Raw genomic sequence first — 18,862 nt, forward strand, 5'->3', positions numbered from 1 at the left:
TTATTCAAACAGTAGAAATGAAGATAAGTCACATAGCTTTATAAGACCCAGGATTAAGGTAGGAAAGCACTAAGCACTCAGCAGCTCATCTTTCCCCACAAGAAATGACCACTGACAATGATTTGCCTGTTTCTCCCTGTCAAACACATGGGGGAAAACAGAAAACAAAATCTCTTACATTGACATTTGAGGTTACTTTCTTAAAGGGTATAAATGGTTTTTTTTTTTTTTTTAATGTTGAATAAGAACCTCCCACCCTTGAATTACTAAAATGTACCCTTGTTGTCCAAATATTGAATATCAAGAGGCTGATGACAAAACTAATAGTAAGTAGCTAGGGTGTAACTGTTTTCATATATTTATTTCTGTAAGGATTGGAAGGCAGTAAACACTTGGGATCTAGAAGGCTCCTATCAAGATCACCAGAGGCTTATGTAACAAAACCTGTAACTACTTCATTTGTTCTTTCCTTCCCTTCCTCCTGTTGTTGCTCTCTTCCTCCTCCCCCTCCTCCTCTTCCCACCTCTTCTCCTCCATAGTCCTGGTTGTGTAGAAACTCACTATGTAAACCAGGTTAGCCTCGAACTGAAGAGAGATCTGCCTGCTTCTGCCTCCTGAGTGCTGGGATTAAAAGCAGGCACTATCATTCCTGGCTTCTGTAACTTGCCTTTTCCCCATTTTTATTGGCTATTTATTTACATTTCACATGTTATCCCCTTTCCCAGTTTACCATCCACAAACCCCCATCCCCCTCCTTCCTCCTCCCGCCTCTATGAGGGTGCTCTCCCACCCGCCCACCCACTCCTGCCTCAGCAGCCTAACATTCCCCTATCCTGGGCCATCAAGACTCCACAGGACCAAGGGGCTCTCCTCCCAGTGATGCCAGATAAGGCAATCCTCTGCTACATATCCAGTTGAAGCCATAGGTACCCCCTGTATATCCTTTGGTTGGTGGTTTAGTCCATGGGAGCTCTTGGGGTTCTGGTTGGTTGATACTATTGTTCTTCCTATGAGGTTGTAAACCCCTTCAGCTCCTACAGTCCTTGTCCTAACTTCCCCATTGGCATTTCCATGCTCAGTCCAATGTTTGGCTGTGTACATATAACTTGCTTTTGACACAAAAATATCAATCCTTAAAATCCAAAATGTTCATGAATGGTTTTTTCTAAGTTGCATAAATATGACCAGATTATTAAAGATGAATAGCAAGTTTTTTTTTGGGGGGGGTGTTCTATTGAAAAGGTAAATAAAGCTTTTCAATAGCTGACAGTCCTCTAAATAGCTGAAAATCTACACAAAGGCAAATCCTCAGTGCACATGAACCCTTGATGACCCCCTTCCTCCAGCACTCCTTCCTTTATCCCTTCTTCTGTCCTTCCTAGTGTATAACTTTAAATTTGCCTTTGAATATAGCCATTTTCTTTCACTTTTTCCATGATTGATAGGAGCATATTAATTTTACTAAATTTTAAATCACTTTTAAATGATATTTTTCTATTTGGTTGTGTGTGTGTCACATGCACCTGGAGGTCTGACATTGATGTAGAGAATCCTTTCAGTCAAACCCGGAGCTGACAGATGAAACTAGTTTTACTGAAGAGAAACAGTGGGACAAAGGATTAAACACATTATCACTCTCAGACACCACTTTCTAACACAAAGAGATCCTTTATTAGGCAAGAGAGAAAAGAGACAGGGTGGCTGAATCTGAATGAGGCAGAAACAGCAGCAAATGTCTCTGCAGTAGTTTTTAAGGAGAAAATGGGGAAGTCTGTGTAGGGTAAATTGGTAAGCCTTGGGTGGATGTGATGGTCAGTGTAGTAAAATAAGGAATAGCTTGACCTCGGAAGTCAGACTCAGGAATGAAGAAGTGACCAAATATGGGAGTCTAGTAGCTTGGTACAGGAAAGAAGAGAGAAAGGGCATCCTGCCAGCACCTTGTTTGCTCTCGTTATAGCTCTTTACTTACCAGAAAGCTTGCACTGGGGATCCCTTGTCTCTACCTATTCCTTCTGAGGCTGGAGTTACACGATGTCAGCCACACCCACCAGGAAGTATGTGGATTTCTGGGGAATCCAAACTCCAGTCCTCACACATGGCATGTGTAAACATGCTTTAAATAGTGACCATATTCCTAAACCCCAGTCTGTAATTATTTTAATGATTTTTATTTAATCATATTAGAAATAATTAGGTATTTTATGCTTTTATTGGTTTAGGTTTATATATTCATGCATTGTTAATATCTTAAAGATGTGTTTATTTTTAGTGTTTGAGTTTTTGCCTGCATAAGAATGTGTGCACTATGAGTATGCCTGGGGCCCACAGAGGACAGACTAGAGTTCAATCCCTGGAACTGAAGCATAGATGGTTATAAGCTGGCTTGCAAGTGTGGGAACTGAACCTGGGTCCTCTGCAACTGCTCTTAAGAGCTGAACCATCTCTCCAGACCCTTGTGAAATATCTTAAATGAATTTAATGTTTAGGTTCATCGATCTTTACTTTTTAATAAATGTATTGGTACTATGTGCTTTGTTTCTATATTGCTCTCATAAATTTTCTAATTTTACTAAAGTTTATCAAATTGTTCTCACAGACATTACACTGCATAGTATATTAAGCTTTTTCTAAGGCTTCATCAGTCAATAACTTGCATTAATAAATTCTTTCAGCTCTGCCAGTCTGATAAGAGACCTTCACGTTGTTTAACATGCATTTCTCTAGATGCTAGCAAAATGAAACATGTTTCCCGTGTTTACTCACACTTTTTAGTTTGTTTTAGTATTCTCCTACATACCAGGGCTGTAATTTATTTCTCCCAATCTCTGGACAGTTTTACTTCCTTAATAGCATATTTTGATATATTGAAGCTTTAATTAAACAAACACATTACAGTTTTATAGTTTCCACTTTTTACAAATGAAAATAAAATTCTTCCTTACCTTGAAGGTCATTAAGCTGCTGATGTATACTTATCTCTCCAAAGTTTAATGTCGTTTTTTCCCTATCATGGCGTCTTTAGAGAATGGAGTAGAGATCCAGGTTTATGTGTTTCCACATGAAAATGATGCCACTGTGGGCTCTTTCCCTCCATCAGTCTGTGTTGGCAGAGCTATCAATATCCAACCACTACACACACAGGCATGTACCTGAGCTAGTCTATGCTGGTAATACCTTTCTCGTAAGAACCAGCTTATTAGCTTTGTAAGAAGTTTTATAATCTATTGAGAGAGAAACCATCCCTTTTACAGCATGCGCACGCGAGCGCACACACACATACACACTCCAGATCTCCAGTTTTTTTGCTTCTCTAAAATTGACCTAACAATTCTAGGCAGAGGAGTGGCATGTTCTGACTTAGTTTATAGCTAGACTGTTCAGGCTGTTGAGTAGAGAACAGTGAAGTCAGAGAAAGTGAGCAAGGAGTGGCCTGAGCTCTGTCCTTGAATAGATGAAAGGGAAAGAAATAAGAGGAACCTGCTTTGGAGAGCCACATAGACAATTTGTCTACAGTGACAACGGCAGAGAATTTGTCTATTTGAGTACCCAGTGAAGGTGTGGTAGTGGAAGGCTGGGGTTCTCTCTTGATTGCTATCATCTTCTCAGTTCCCGTTTCTCCTGATGACTTCACTGAGGAGATGCAAGCAATCAGAGGAGATTAAGACCCTCTCTCTCTCTCCCTCCACTCAAAACTAAAAACACTGGCCAACATTGACAGGTATGTGGTACACAAGCATACATGCAAATACCCATATACATTTTTTTTTTTTTTAAAGCACATGATGGGTCTAAGGAGAAAAAAAAAAAACAAGGCAGAAAATTGCTTTTGAGGAGCACAGGAATCTAACTGATTCTCTGAAACCATTAAAAAATTTGAGTGATACCAGGTGGTGGAGCACACCTGTAATCTCAGCATTTGGGAGGAGTAGGTAGGCAGATCATGAGTTTCGAGACCATCCTGGTCTACAGAGCTAGTTCCAGGACAGCCAGTGCTGCACAGAGATACCTTGTTTGGAAAAACATAAACCACCAGCAGCAGCAGCAGCAGCAGCAGCAGCAGCAGCAGCAGCAGCAGCAGCAGCAGCGACAATATAAACCCCAAAAGTAGAACAGTATAAGTGAAGCTGTCCATGGTGGCTCAGGGTTTCAGAAGCAGTCCCAGGTGAGTTCTAGGCCAGGCTGGTCTATCCAGTGAACTCCAGTTTAACAGAGTTGGTTACATATTAAGAGACCCTGTCTTAGAGAGGTGGGGGGAGAGAGTGGAGAAAGACAGTCTTAACTCAAAGCTCATTTACAGGACTGTGTTTTCAGTTTACCTGTACAGACATGAGGAGTTGAGTTTAACCAAGGTTCTGGTTTACTAATTTGATTAAAGTAAAAGATGGCAAAAAAACAAAACAAAACAAAAAAAAACCAAAAAACAAAAAAACCAAAAAACCAAAACCAAGTGTATATGATACTTGATTTACAATAAAATGATGTCTCAACAACCCCATGTAAGTTGAGTATACTATTCAAATCACACACACTATACCAAATACACACACATACCAAACAATGTATTTTCACAACACAGAAAACTGGTTATTTCCCTTCATGGTTGCATGTCTTATGGGTCATTGTGGCTCAGTTTCATGAGAGATGGATATAGCATATTGATTAAAATCTCAAGATCTGAGGTGTAATTTTTACTGAACAGATGTTATTTTCATAAACATAAATAAATTGAAGTTTATAAATCTATTATATTAGCCTATACTTCCATATATATAGATATATATGAGATACACACACATAAATATCTCACCTGAGTATTAAAGGAAGTGAAGTGATGATGTGATAATGGGTAAGTAATCTAATCGAAATAAATGTATTATCTTGTTTTCTACTGCTTTGATAAACACCATGACTGTCAGGATTAAGTAGTAGAGGTACCTTGGGACTGGGCCAAGATGTGCCAGTAAGAGATCACATCATGCCATCATGCCATAGACCTAATGCAAGAGGTTTATTGGGAGGCAGGAGGCAAAAGGGGAAAGGGAGAAGGGGAGAGAAGAAAAAGGGGAGGAAGACCATGCAGGAGACAGGAAGATAAAGAGAGGGTCATGATGTGGAGAGACCTTTCAAAGAGTGGGTACATGTAACATACAAAAATACCCAAACCTCACAGCTACAGTGGAAATGAACTGAACCTGGCAGCGGGGTGGAGGAAGGTGATGATGAAAGTTGTTGGCGCTGAGCCACTGAAGGCAGAATGTGAGAACGCTGGGATTTAGGACAATGACTGAAAGCAACTTGAAGAGAAAACAGTTGGTTTACATGTCCGGATGTCAGTCTATTGCCTAGCTAAGTCAAGGAAAGACCCCAGGAGAGAGCTGAGGCAGGAGCCGTGGAAGAAAGCTGTTTGCCGACTTGCTTCCCAGGCTCATGCTCAGCTACCCCACCACACTGCTACTTTTAAACCATCAAATTTATTTCTGGGTAAAGCAATGAATTCACATGGGATATAGAAAAATGGTAATTATTAGAAATGAGCAGAAAAGGCTCATTTAAGACTAGGAGAATTTTGCTTCTATCAACATTCACAGTATTTCATACTGTCTTGATAATGATGTACACATGACTCTGAGATAGCCTACCTCTTTCCTCTAGGGAGTCACAGTGAAATGACCTTCTCCTACAGTGGTAAACACTAAAACAACTTATTTTGTAATGCTATTTTGAACACTGAGATAAAATTATTTGTGTTGTAATAAAATATGCCCTTGGAAAATTAATGAATTTTTATAAAAATATGTATCAGCATAAGCCAGAGAAATAAGAGTTACCGAGTTTGAGACACCTAGGAAGATTCAATCCAGATTGTTATTAGTCAAATTGATGAAAACTGGTAGCAGGACAACAATCTCTGAGTCATACTTGAAATTGCCTTGAGAAGTGGGTGGGGCAAAGACTCTTAAAGGTTGTACTTCCTGACAAAGGTCAGGTTGAAACAAGGATCTTAATTCTTTTCCCTCTTCTTTGCTAGAATTCACACACCATCATTTCTAAGAGTCTCTGTGTCTCAAAACCAAACCCTCTGTCTTTCAAATTCAGATGAGAGGGTCTGGAAATCTCCAGTTTCTTCTTCTTGGGATTTAAGACTGAAAATCGCATTTTGTCTATAGTATGAAGACAGCCATCATGGATATTTGTATATAAGAACCTTATGATTCACAGAGTCATTTTCCCACAGGTTTAAACAGATTGTCTACAACTACCGAATCTTCAGAGAGAAACATGGATATTATGTTATGGCGGTAAGACTACCCAAGGACCACCATAGCAAGTGTGGGAATTAGGGAAAACCTGAGGTGATCTCTTGAACCTTTGATGTGACCACATGAAGGCTTTCAAGGACAAGAGTACCATCCCAAGATTGATAAGCAGTGAGAGAAACAGGCCAGTGCTGGATTTCTGTTCCATGTTTTAATAATCCTAGCTGTCCTTCCAGACCATAGAGGCAGCCACACCCACTACTGTACAGGTGAAACCAATGGACCTGGTCTGCATTTTGTACATCTGTGTGGAGTTGCCAAGGACCAGCCTCGGCTTGGAAAGGGGTTCTGAAGAAGGGGTGTTCCTGAGCAGCAAAATGAGTAACTTGAAGTCTAAGTGTGGAAACAAGCTGACAGCCTGCATTCTGTTCTAGACAGCTTTCTCTGGAGATCACCAGACAGCTCAGCTCTGAGAACAAAGCCCAGTCTTTTATTTACATAGCAATTCAATTTTCTACCCCATTTTCCCTCTGATTATCCCATCAATCAGCATTTTTTGACCTTAGCCCCTTGACTCCTAGAAAAGACAGCAAGCACATTTTTTTTTTTTTTTTTTTTTTTTTTAAAAACACTGCCAACGAATTCAGAGATCTGCCTACCTTTGTAAGCACAAACACTAAATTTAGTTGGGTGGGATCCCATCCTGACATTACTCTTAAGACCATGCCTGAATTTAAATTCATTCTGTCTCAGGCTAACCTTAAAGTTAGTAATCTGTCTGCCTTTGTATCTGACAAGCTGTAAGATAAATATCTTTTTACAATAAGCTGTAATGTAATACACACACACATTTTTTTTTCTAATACAAACAAGCCTGTCACCCATCTTCTATTAACAATCATGGAGGCCCATGATCTGCTGCTGGCTCTGTTCCAGGGGTGGGAACAATGTCACACAGTCCCATCCAAGACTATGCAGGACTTAGCATGGTGTGGCATATGCATTTAATCCCAGCACTTGCAAGAGAGGGAGAGGCAAGCAGTTCTCCAAGTTTGAGGTTAGCCTGGTCTACAAAGTGAGTTCCAGGACAGCCAGGGCTACACAGAAAAAGTCTGTCTTGAAGAAAAAGAACAAAAACAAAACAAAAGCAAAACCCCACAAAAATGTAACACTGTTGTTGAATTAGAAAACTAAACCATATCCCAGGATGAGAGGAAAGGGCAAGTGGGAAGGGGGTCACATGTTCCAGAGTCAAGCATATCCACAGCTGTCTGAAAACAGAGAAGGAGACATTAAACAGCTGTATGTTGTAGGGACGCCTTTAGTGTTTTTGATTTACTGTGAACCCAACAGGGAAATGTCTTTGTTTCTTTTAAATTTAGTTATCGGCTTTAAGAAGTAAGTATAACAAATGTAATAGAATTAATTACTAAAATAAGATCCGAACATACATCCTGAAAAAAATCTTCAATACACTTTTGTTCATTAAATATAAAAAAGAGATTAGAACATACAACAATCCCTAAAATACTTAAGCATCTATTGTTTCTTTTGCTGTATAGGACATCCTTGAGGCAATTGCTAAAACTTACTTTTAAAATTCAAACAAGATTAGTAATTAATACTTCACAAAACTTCATTGTCTTATTTGAAACATTAAAATATGGTAGTACAAACTCTTTGCCTTTTAGACTACTGAAATATGTAGACTTAAACAAATCCCATGCCTTCAGCTTGACTCCTCCAATGTTTTTGAATATTTTTTGAGATTATATATATGTGAGTGTATAGTAGTTACATATTAGTTATAATATATATATATGATTTGAGATTACAAAACATATAACTTTATAACATGATAGGAGATTGTAGTGTTGCCTCTGCCTTTTCTTCCCTCCAGACACTTATACACCCTTCCTTTTACTCTTTCAATTCATGACCTCTTTTCCTTAATTTGAAGAGGGAAGATTCATACTTTTTGTTTTGTTTTGGAGACAGGGTTCCACTGGCCTCTTACTTTCTGCTTGTCAACTTCTAGAAGCAGTCTTGAAACCCTCTGTTGCAGAAGTGTTACATTTTACCCATGGTTTCAAAAGGAAGAGTGACCTTCTTATATCTTTGCAGACTGAGCCCAGTACTCCAAAAGCAGTCTTTCGAAACCTAGAGGAATTAATCTCCACATTTAAAACACCAGATCAAGGACTGGTGGTTCATCTTTCAAACCCAATAATGAGAAGGAACTTCTGCCCAAGAGGGAGAAGATTGAAGGTAGAGCTGAATGTTTATGGTAAGAGCCCTGACACTGGGTCAGAGGGACCCCTAATCCCATAGCCATTCACAGCCTACACTGCAGTCAATGGAAACTGATGACTTGCTCTATGACATTATTCTAAAGACCTTCATCCTACAAAGCACAATTTCTATGATGTCAAGAAACAGCACCTTCTAGGCAATGAACATGAAAATGCACAAGGTTTCTGTGTTAAGAGAGCCAGGAAGGAGGGGAGGAAGACCCTGGTGTGGGAAAAGAAGGTACCTTTGAATCTGTGACCATATGCAGTCTACTAACGTTGGGAATAAATTTACCTGTGGACAGGTTTTCACTGAGACAATCTTGTCAAACCCCCCCACCAAGACTTATTCTGTTAAATTTCCCTCTGTTTTTTGCTAAGCACACATCTGTAAAATGATCAGGGACAAATTATTTCATTTATATCCATAAGGTATGAAGCCCTTGAGAATTATGGGGAATGGTCAATATTTATGAAGGAAGTCTATTCATAGATCTCTCAGATCATTTATAAACTTACCCTCACCTTCATCATCTACCCATTGCACTGCATTTTGAAAGAATCTAGCATCTGCCCATTGAGGTAAATTTTGAATTAAACACAGACACCAAGAGACATTTATCTGTTTCATTCTGCCTGAGAGGGATTACAGTTGCCTGTGGGCAGCATCTGTGCTGATAGCAGATCTGCTAACTAGAGAGAAAGGTGAGTGCCCTGAGTTCTCAGGGAGCCTGCAAGCATCTATATCCACTGCATTCTGTCTGAGCAAAGTCACTCTTTAGGCTGCCAAGGTAAGCTTCTCACTTCTCTAAGATTAATGTGGCATTTTAATGATTAAAATGAAGCCTGACCCCTGCTCTTCTTTCTGTTGATTAACCACCATTCAGGGGATGGTGTGGTCATTACGATCTGATCATTTTCTGTAGGCCCAGTCACAGATATAGTCCCACTGCCTTTTTCCAACCAAATTTATAGAATTAGAAAGCATTAAAAAGCCTCAAGAAATAGCCCAGTTTGTAAAGTCTTACAAGTGTGAGGACCTGAATTTGATCCTCAGAAATGATGGTTTTCAAACTCTGGACATGGTGGCACATGGCTATCACCCCAGTGTTGCAGAGGCAACAACAGGTAGATGTTGGGGCTTCCTTGACCATAAAACCTGGTGAGCTCCAGGTGAGAGGAAGACCCAAAAAATATGGTAGGTAAAATTTGAAGAACAACATATGGGGTTAGCCTCTGGCCTCCACACACAAAGGTACCCATGTACACATGCATCTGTACACACATGCCTACATATACACAAAAACACTAAGGGAACTAAAGCATAAATGTATCAAAGTCAGATGCTTATGCAAATCAAGGTGAGTTGGTGGTAGTGGTTGTTATGGTGATAGTGTTGTCTACACTTTAATAAAATGCTATCAAATCCCTGGAAGAGAAATCCAAATCCCTAGAGAGATTTTTCCAAAGAACTGGACATGAGTGTGAGTACATCAATTTTGCAAGCACAGTCAGACATGGTAGAGTATGACCCAGGTACCCAGTTACTAAATGAGAAATACCTTCCCACAGCTGAATTCCTCATTCCCTTTCTCCTCCCTCCTTGGAACAAGCTTCAAGCAGTGGTACTCTGAGGAAGGCATGGGATGTCCATTGGTGAAGGCAGCTATTGAGTCACAGAAACTAAGGCTCCACTTGTCATGGAACCCCTCTTTGTCCACAAAAGCTCCTAGTGGCAGGCACTGCAGCTTTGGAGAGTCTCTCTGATGTGGCATTTGCACTGCTTTCTGTCTGGTCTTCTTTCCCTCCAGTGGAGCTGGCTGATGGGACTTCATGGTCTGAAACATCATGGCTGTCCTTTACTTTTCCACAGAGAACACAGATGAGGAGTATGTGGATGTCTTGCCTTGAAGACACGGACACTGGACAAAGCAAGCCAGAGAAGAGATGGCTCTGTTCTCAGCTGCAGCATCTGCAAGGTGAATCTAAAATGCCAATTTCTAGTGGGCCACTGAGACCCGATGATTCGGATAGCAAGATCTGTTCTACAGCCTTGGAGTCATTTCCCACACACCTGCCTTGGGGCACACTCCTCAAGAGGCTCCAAAGCCACTGTTTACCTCTGACTCCCCTATCTTGAAATTGGACAGCCACAACTCAGTCTCCTGTCTGCTCAGAGGCGTCATGGTTGACAACTTCCAACAAGACAATGGAAAGTGAAGCTTCAAGCAGCAGAAAGAGTATTCAATGGTGACTTCAGAGTTCCCACCCTGTGACTCTGTGACGTTGGAGAAGTCACCCCCTCATTCTCAGCTTCTTCATCTATTAAACAATTGGTTGATGCACATTACCTAGATCCTCCATTGAGCCTGGGGTGTCAGGTGGAGCAGGGGTCTGAGCAGCAGGAGAGGAACCAAACATGTCTTCTCCACCTGTGAAGACCTGATGGAGTTGTGACCTACCCTCTAACTGCAGGCTTGCCCACCTGTGCCCCAGTTCCTCAATAATGACTCACTGGCTTGTTATTTACAAAGTAATGCCTAAGCTTTGAGCTAGAATTCTTACATAGATTGTAACTCAATTAGCCCATTTATACTATTCTATGTCTGGTTACCTCTTCTCAGTTTCATACCTTTGACTTACTTCCTCCCAGACTGGATGGCGGCAATTCCTTCCTTGACTGATTATTTTGTAGAGTTCCTCTCTCTCTACCAGATTTTCCACCTTCTAATCCTGCCTCAGATTGTTGAACATCAGATTTTATTGCCAGGTGAAACTGCCACACAGTACACAAGAGATTATCCCTACACAATCCATGTTCCCTGTCTCTCCAGCTTGAGTTAGTCTGGTCTCTTTCTATGGCTGACCTTCTGCCAGACATTCATTCCTTTGGCAACAGTTTTCCTGATCCCAATTCCATATATGCAGCCATCACTTTGCTAGCTCCGCCTTCTGGTAAGTGTGATTAGCATACAAAGAAATGGGTGTCACTCCATCCTGTTTATACAGATAAATCATTATACTCTGGGGTTTTTGTTTGCTTGCTTGTTATTGTTTCTCTTTTTGTTGTTTTGCTTTTTTCAGACAGAATCTCAGTCTAGCACAGGCTAGCCTCAAACTGGAGGCAATCCTTCTGCCTCGACCCCCTAAGTGCTAGGTTTACAGGCACAAGTGACCACATGTGGCCAATCCTTTCTTCTTTCTTGACCTGCCCTATCTTTCCCACCCTACTGGGACCCTCCTATCCTCAGAGAGAGCCTCTTCTGCCTATATCCCATGCCTTCTCTGTTCTCCCTTCCCCATTTGAGCTCTTCCTGATTCACAGTGCACTTTCTAAACTCTGACGTCCTCCATATGTATTTGCACGTTAATTTAAATCTAGATTTTGCATATAAGGGAAATGTGGTTTTTCCTTCTGAATCTGACAAATTTTACTTAACACGATGATCTCCAGGCTTGTGCATCTTTCTGTGTGAATGCTATAAGTTCATTACATATGTGTACCAACATATTTTAAAGATGTTCTCATATGGTTGGTTCTATTCCTGCCTAGGTTCTAAGAGCCATTAGAGCATGGTTGTACCCAGCTTATGGAAACAGATGATGCACAGAAATATACCCTCCAAAACACAGGAATTAAGGACTGAAAGCATTTTTCTGAAGGACTGGTTGAGTTAATTTTAAGGCCCCCTGCACTTTATGGCTAGTTCAAAATGTTAAACTAAGGACTTGATGGACATGTAACTCAGTGGTAGACAGTTTGCTTAGCATGTGCAAAGGCCACGGGCTCCAATCATGAGCGTATATAAAATAAACAAAGAAAGTTAATTAAGGCCTGGCTAGAACCCAAGTGTGTTGCTATACATCTGAATTCCTAGCTACTCAAGAAGATTAAGAGTTTGACGTCAGGGCCTGTGTTTTTCTCTGGTTCTTGTCTAGGAAGGAGTCCTTCCCCCTCTCCAAGGTCAAAATGAGGCTGCATTTTCTTCTACTTTTAACATTTATCTTCTACATTTGGGGGTTAACAGTGCAGAGGCTTTCCCCATTTTCACTGACATTATCTAGTGTCCAGAAAGCCTTCCACACATAGTAGATAATAAGTATCTGTGAGTAAATGATGAATTTAGGCTTAATCATGTATATCCTAAGACATACAAACTTAACCATAATTTTCTTCGACTGTATTAAGTCAGTTTCATATTTCACTAGTAAAAGCCCTATTAGTTAGTTATACATCTTAGTGATGGACTGGCTTAGAAATACACCTCTCCAATTACACAGATTTATGGTTCTTTCATTATAAAACATTTTTCATATGTCGTTAGCTATCATACACAATATACATCACAATAGTTTTAGTACCAAAGCTTTGTTATATCTTACATCTTTTCCTCTATAAATTGTGGCTTGTTGCTTGCTTTATAGGGCAAATTCTCCTCTCTAATTTCTTAGTTTAGCTACTAATCAATCTTCCAATACATTTTAAATTATATGTTAACTTGGTCGGGATAGTGTGGTAGAATTTTGAATAAAGCTGCCATGTGAGCTCTTAGCTGTTCCTGCCACTATATTTTTGCTCTGCCATCATGGACTCTAACCCTCAGAAACTTTAAGTTCAATTAAACACTTTCTTTTATAAGTTGTCTTGGTCATGGTGTTTTGTCACAGCATTAGAAAAGTAAGATAGGAATGCTTAAATTTTTTTTTCGCAATTTACGCCTATTGTTACAAGTTTCTTAGTAAATATTTCTAATCAACGCCATTTCAGAAGTTTTATATGAAAAAAATTTTGAAGTTTATTGTGCTACCTTTCTGCATTTAATAAGATTGGCACATTCCTTATATCTTCACTGTATTATAAAGTTTAGTTACTAAAATGAATGAAATAGGTACCAAACTATCCTTGTGTTGCTTAACATGATGAATTATATTTTAATAAATGATTGGATTTAATGAGTTGATATCTATAATTTCTACTTGAGAAGTCACAGAACTGCACTTGCTGCTTTTCCTGTTACTGGAAAAACAAAATATCTGACAGAATGAACCTAAAGGGAAAAAGAGACTATATAGGCTCATGGCTCCAGAAGTTTAGTTCATCACATGGAAAGACATGGCAATGGCAGGGTGTCATGATGCCAACGACTTGGCCGATCTAGAAGCAGAGAAAACAGGAACAGAAGCAAAGTTGGGCAATAAACCTCAAAAACTCCACCAGCCAGGATCTTCCAAAATAGTACTACCGACTGGGGAGCAGGTGTTCAAACATATGAGCCTGGGGCGGGAGAGATGGCTCAATGCTTAAAGTCACTGGCTATTCTTTCAGAGGACAGGGCACTCTTACAACAGAAATGTATTTAAGTCCAGTTCCCAGGGACTCAATACCTTCTTCTGGTCTTTATAGGCAGTATATGTGTTATGCAGACATACATGAAGGCAAAATCACCCATACACATAAATTGTATTAAATAATAAGGCTAATCAACAAAACACAGGAGCCCATGGGAATGTTTCAAATCCAAGCCATTATACAACAAGTAAATGAATTAAAGCCTTTCACCTTTTCCTAGCTGATCCTTTGAAGGAGAGAAGCACAATAATAAAAATTAGTTTATTATGTTATTTTACCAGTGTGGTCTTTTTGGTTTTGCAGTGACTTTTCCATTTTTTTCCATAGTGATTGACGTCTCATTTTCATTAACATGCCACCCTCTTTATTATTTTGATGCTCCTTTTGCAACTACAGATTTATCTCATTCATCACTCTATGTCTTCTATCTTTCTCTTTGACATTAATCAATTCTCTCTTAGGCATTTCAAAGCCAGTCATTTATATTGAGTCAGGGTCTTGCTATGTAGCCCAGGCTAGCCTCAGACTGGTGGCACTCCATTCTTTCCACTCACTGACCTTTTGTTTTCCTTTCTCTCCTCTTCTGCTATCGATTGAGAAGACTGAGTTATTGCTTTAGACATGAAAGCTCTATTGAAGTGGTCTTTTTTTAACCCAACACTCATTATGACCTATATTTCTGTTTTATTCTACAATAAGTGTATCAATTGCTAGAATTTAGTAAATCTTCATTTTTCTTGTGACCATCACTAATCCCATGTGGTTTTCTGATATTATCTAAAATTCAGCCCATTCATTTTGTGTCCTTTATCACTTAAATGACAACCCCCGAGTCAATTACCCATCCTTTCTTCTTATGCATCTCAAAGTACACAGTATCCTTCTGACTTATTAGTATTCTTACTAACGTGTTTACTGCAAGCAAAATTTTTGTATCTTGGCAAATTTTTAGGTCATCACTAAAGCTGATCTTTTGAGTGGTAAACCTTCTTTAGTCTTAAATGCTTTACAATGTCTTTTAGACTTTATAGTTTTTAGACATAATAGTTGACTAAATAGCAAACAGCAGATTAAAAGATCACAACGTAAAAATGTTAGGTCACTATCTTTAGTCCCTTTAACTTTGTGCATAGGCATCTTACTGAGAAGACATGTTAACTGTATTCTCCTTTATAGCTGTTTAGTTTTCCTCAAATATAAAAGCAGGTTTTTTCTTTATAATATTACATTTCTATGGATTCTGTTCAATTATATGATGATGATGATCCACCCGACCTAACTCTGTGCATTGATTGACTGTCAGGATCTCAAGCATTTAGACACCCTCAATAACTATGTAGCTGAGGCTGCCGTGGAACTTGCTAGGAAGAGCAAGCTGGCCTCAAATTCCAGATTCCCTCATGCAGGCATTATAGGACTGCATGACCATTCCAGGCACTACACTTTAATTAAGCTTTTCTTCCCTATTATATTATCTCTCCATCAGAAATGTCTAGTTAAGAAGTGCCACCCCTTTTAATTTTTTTCTCAACAAATTATCCGTGGAAGAATCTTGGCATAAATACTAGCTACTCCAGAGGGCAGCATTTTTATAAATGCCGTTTTGTTGTAACCGTGGTCAGCTGCAAAACCTGACCCATTTCTTTGGCAGGTATTTGACAGAATTCAATGTTTGGCCAGTTGAAAGCTGGGAACACCAGGTTCGATAACTAGGTAAATGTAAAAAGCAGGCTCCATGAGTTTGTAACAGAAGTGCTCCTGCCTCTTGAAGCAAACAGGACTTTACTAAGCGTTTGCTATACGATACCACCTCCATCGTATAATCACTGGGCTGCAAAGAAAACCCAGACTGAAAGTGAGGCCCGACCCTCTCCTCAAACCTAAAGGACCAAAGGCCGGGGGCCAGGCTGAGGACGCCTGTGTTTAGACAGGAACTTGGGCAGGAGATGGGGGACAGCCACAATTACCGATGTTCCTGTGACCCTGCAACTGCTCCAGCGCCGCCCTCTCTTTGCGGAAACCATACTCCGCGGCCGAGGCCGCAGCCCCCGTGGTTCCCGGAGGCAGGAACTGCTTGAGGGCGCCGGGGGGCGAGCCCGGGGTGCCGCAGCAGCGCACCCGGTACACCGAGGCCGAGGAGCCGCTGCCCAGGCGGCTCTGTACCTGCCACAGCCGCCCGAAGGCCTCCAGGAAGCGCGGCGGCTCGGCGCCCCACGCGCAGCCGGACCCCGCCATGGTGCGGGCTGGGGCGAGGACACGCGAGCCGACACGACGCGCCAGGCAGGCCCGCGGCGCCCGCCGTCACATCCCCGCCGGACCCGCCGCTCCGCAGGGAGGGGCTTGCAACGCCCGCACCGACTCCCGGGACCTCAGGCCGCCATGACACCGGAAGCGGGAGCGCACTCAGACCAGCAGCCGGAAGTGGGGGAAAGCCAATCCTACAGGCTGAAGGAGGCGGGCCTAAGAGGGGCGGGGCCTCCAGGGGGAAAATTTGGTTTAGCTAAAAAAGGATTATAAGGTATTTAACTTAATTAATAGAGATGGGGGTGTAGCACAGTAGTAAATTGCTTGGCTTGCATGGGCAAGGAAGGCCCTGGATCTAGCAACACATATGGCAATTATTGGTTTGTTTTCTTTATCTTATTATAAAAGATTTATTATATTTGTATATGTTTCTGTGTTCGTGTCACAGTGTGGTAAAAGTCAGAAGAAGGTGTGATAGCCTCTGGTGCTGAAGTTATATGTGGTTGTAAGCTGCATGGTTTGAGTAATGGAAACCAAAGTCCTGTACTAGGGAAGATCAGTTTGTGTTCTTAACTGCTAAAGCTCTCTGTAGCTACTATCTTATTTTTTTTTTATTACCTGTTATGACAAGCCCAAAGCTACATGCTTTAATATCTGTCTGATATCCATCATCACTACCACCCTTCTTAATATAATCTTGATTTTCTTTGGGACAGTGGTGTATACAGAAAAAGGACCTGTCCTCTCTCAGAGCTGGTTGTGACCACGCCCATAGGTCTAGTCAATTGAGACCTTCCTACATAACTGACAAGGATTCCTTGGAAAGTTTTGCTTGACTCACATGAGTGTTGTGTTTTCTTCCATGCCACATCATTTCTCCTGCTTAAAAAAAAAATGAACATATAGCTAAAGACTAGTCATTTTGTGTACATTAAGCAACTGAGAGAATGAAAGTCAGATACTAACATAATATTTGGATATAGACTTATTGTGACAAAAACACCCAAGTAAAGTCTCTTAGATATGGAAACATTCCTGCCTGGAGTCAATAACACAGGCTTCTGCCATTCTCTATCTTTGTTTTCTATGTGTTTGTTTCGCCTTTCAGCATTTCATGGTTTTGAGATGGGGAACAAACTTAGAGAAACACACACTTGATTCTGATGAGTGTTAGACCCAGAATGGTACTCAGTTTCTGGTTGTATCCCATTAGCTAGTATTTAGCTAGCTAAGTAATATGAAGTATATTCGCATTAGGCAAACATTATCAACAAACAGCCACAGAACTGGTTTTATTCATCTTGCAGATACTAAACTCTCTTCTTGTTAAACAAGCCTCCAGTCCCTCCTTCCTTCAACCTGTGACAATCCACTATTTCATTTTGATTCTTATACCCATGGACCTCTTTTAAGTTTATTTGTTAACTTGTGTTAATATAAGTCTTCATACAAGTAACGATTCATATACCACTCAGATTCACATGGATAATATCTTCAGGACTGAATACAAGTAGAAGCCAATAACTCAAGGATCACTAACTGACCAAATGACATGAGGTGATGAGGGAGTGGGGCTTGATCTTAGTCACCAAGTTGCTCCAATTTCAGCATGCAGTAGCCAGAACTGATGTTGACAACCATAAATCCATAGAGCCTCTTCTCTTCCTACTCTCTCTTTTAGAAAGTCTTTCTTCTATATAAGCAAACGGTAGGGAATGTTAGCTCACAGAAGCTGGTTTTGTAGAGGAATCAGCTACACCTTATATCCTATCTAGCACCCCACCAACAACAACCCCATACATACCAGGTGCTAAATTCTTAGCACATAGAAACCTCAAGATGGGGCGAGACAATTGAACTAACTTCCTTAATTACAGATTTTTATTCTTCGCTAGTCTGCTAAACTGAGAGACTCCCTTTCCTCTAAACATAAAGTTTAAATCTATAGTACTTATGCAAAAAAAAATCAGGCATGGGAGGCAATGCTGGCAGTTGTAACTGTAGGAAGACAGCTAGGATTTGCTAGATGCCAATCTGACACCCTCCTTTGTCTTCTGGTATGTACGCCATACACCACAAAGCGAATGAACAATTTTGTGGACACTTTTAGCAATATAAGCTTCTAAAAACATTTTTAATCAGAAAAAAAGGAATCAAGAGATGGCAGTGTTTGTTATAGATAGTGAGTAACTACATGAATATTTCACAAACTAGAAAGAAAACACTGGGGCACGTTTGACTCTTCCTGATGAGACAGATCTCACAGGTTAAAAGCAGAGTGGTGACATTCGAACAAGATGACATTTAGAGTAACATGTTACCTTCATTATCACTTGAAGGGAAATAAATAAGTCTATCCTAATAAATCATGCAGATGAGCTTCCAAAAATAGTCCAAGAAAAGGCTCAGAAATAGAAAAGAAAAATTTTTGTTCTCCAGCCTAGTTTCTTGCTACTTCATAACCTGCCCCTCTGGCTCTGGTCCGTACTGACTGAGCCCAGCTTAGGGATGCCTGGGACATGCTCAGCATCTTCTAACAGGATGAAAAAGAAGGGATGGTGCACCATCGCAGGTCCCAATTAAAAAAGACAGGTTTGAGCCTCCTCAATCTGAACTCCCTATGTACCTGAGAGTGGACTGTCACCATTACAAATAATCCAGTCTCCAGATATGCTTATTCTGTGACAGGAAGATGGTATTTCTTCCAGTTTCCATAACAA

General features: G+C 40.5%; 2 protein-coding genes across 3 annotated transcripts in view; one reads left to right on the forward strand and one right to left on the reverse strand.

Annotated features, from left to right (window-relative positions):
- LOC117716605 (SH2 domain-containing protein 1B2-like) overlaps positions 1–10,459 on the forward strand; it is a 23,329-nt gene extending 12,870 nt beyond the window's left edge. The window contains exons 2-4 of the mRNA XM_034513685.2: positions 6,236–6,299; positions 8,382–8,544; positions 10,422–10,459. Coding sequence (XP_034369576.1) covers positions 6,236–6,299; positions 8,382–8,544; positions 10,422–10,459 — 265 coding nt within the window. The remainder of the gene's footprint in view (positions 1–6,235; positions 6,300–8,381; positions 8,545–10,421) is intronic.
- Positions 1–16,302, reverse strand: part of LOC117716606 (serine/threonine-protein kinase Kist-like) — a 17,655-nt gene extending 1,353 nt beyond the window's left edge. The window contains exons 1-2 of one of the 2 annotated variants that reach the window (XM_076941566.1): positions 15,866–16,302; positions 1,649–10,470 (exon numbers count right to left, since the gene is read on the reverse strand). In XM_076941566.1, coding sequence (XP_076797681.1) covers positions 10,247–10,470; positions 15,866–16,133 — 492 coding nt within the window. In that variant the 5' untranslated portion in view covers positions 16,134–16,302 and the 3' untranslated portion in view covers positions 1,649–10,246. Of the gene's footprint in view, positions 1–1,648; positions 10,471–15,865 lie in introns of those variants that run through there. The other variant, XM_076941567.1, reaches the window with a different exon arrangement.
- Positions 16,303–18,862: the final 2,560 nt, after the last annotated feature.

This window comes from Arvicanthis niloticus, chromosome 10 (genome assembly GCF_011762505.2).
Source record: "Arvicanthis niloticus isolate mArvNil1 chromosome 10, mArvNil1.pat.X, whole genome shotgun sequence".
NCBI classification, from domain to species: domain Eukaryota; kingdom Metazoa; phylum Chordata; class Mammalia; order Rodentia; family Muridae; genus Arvicanthis; species Arvicanthis niloticus.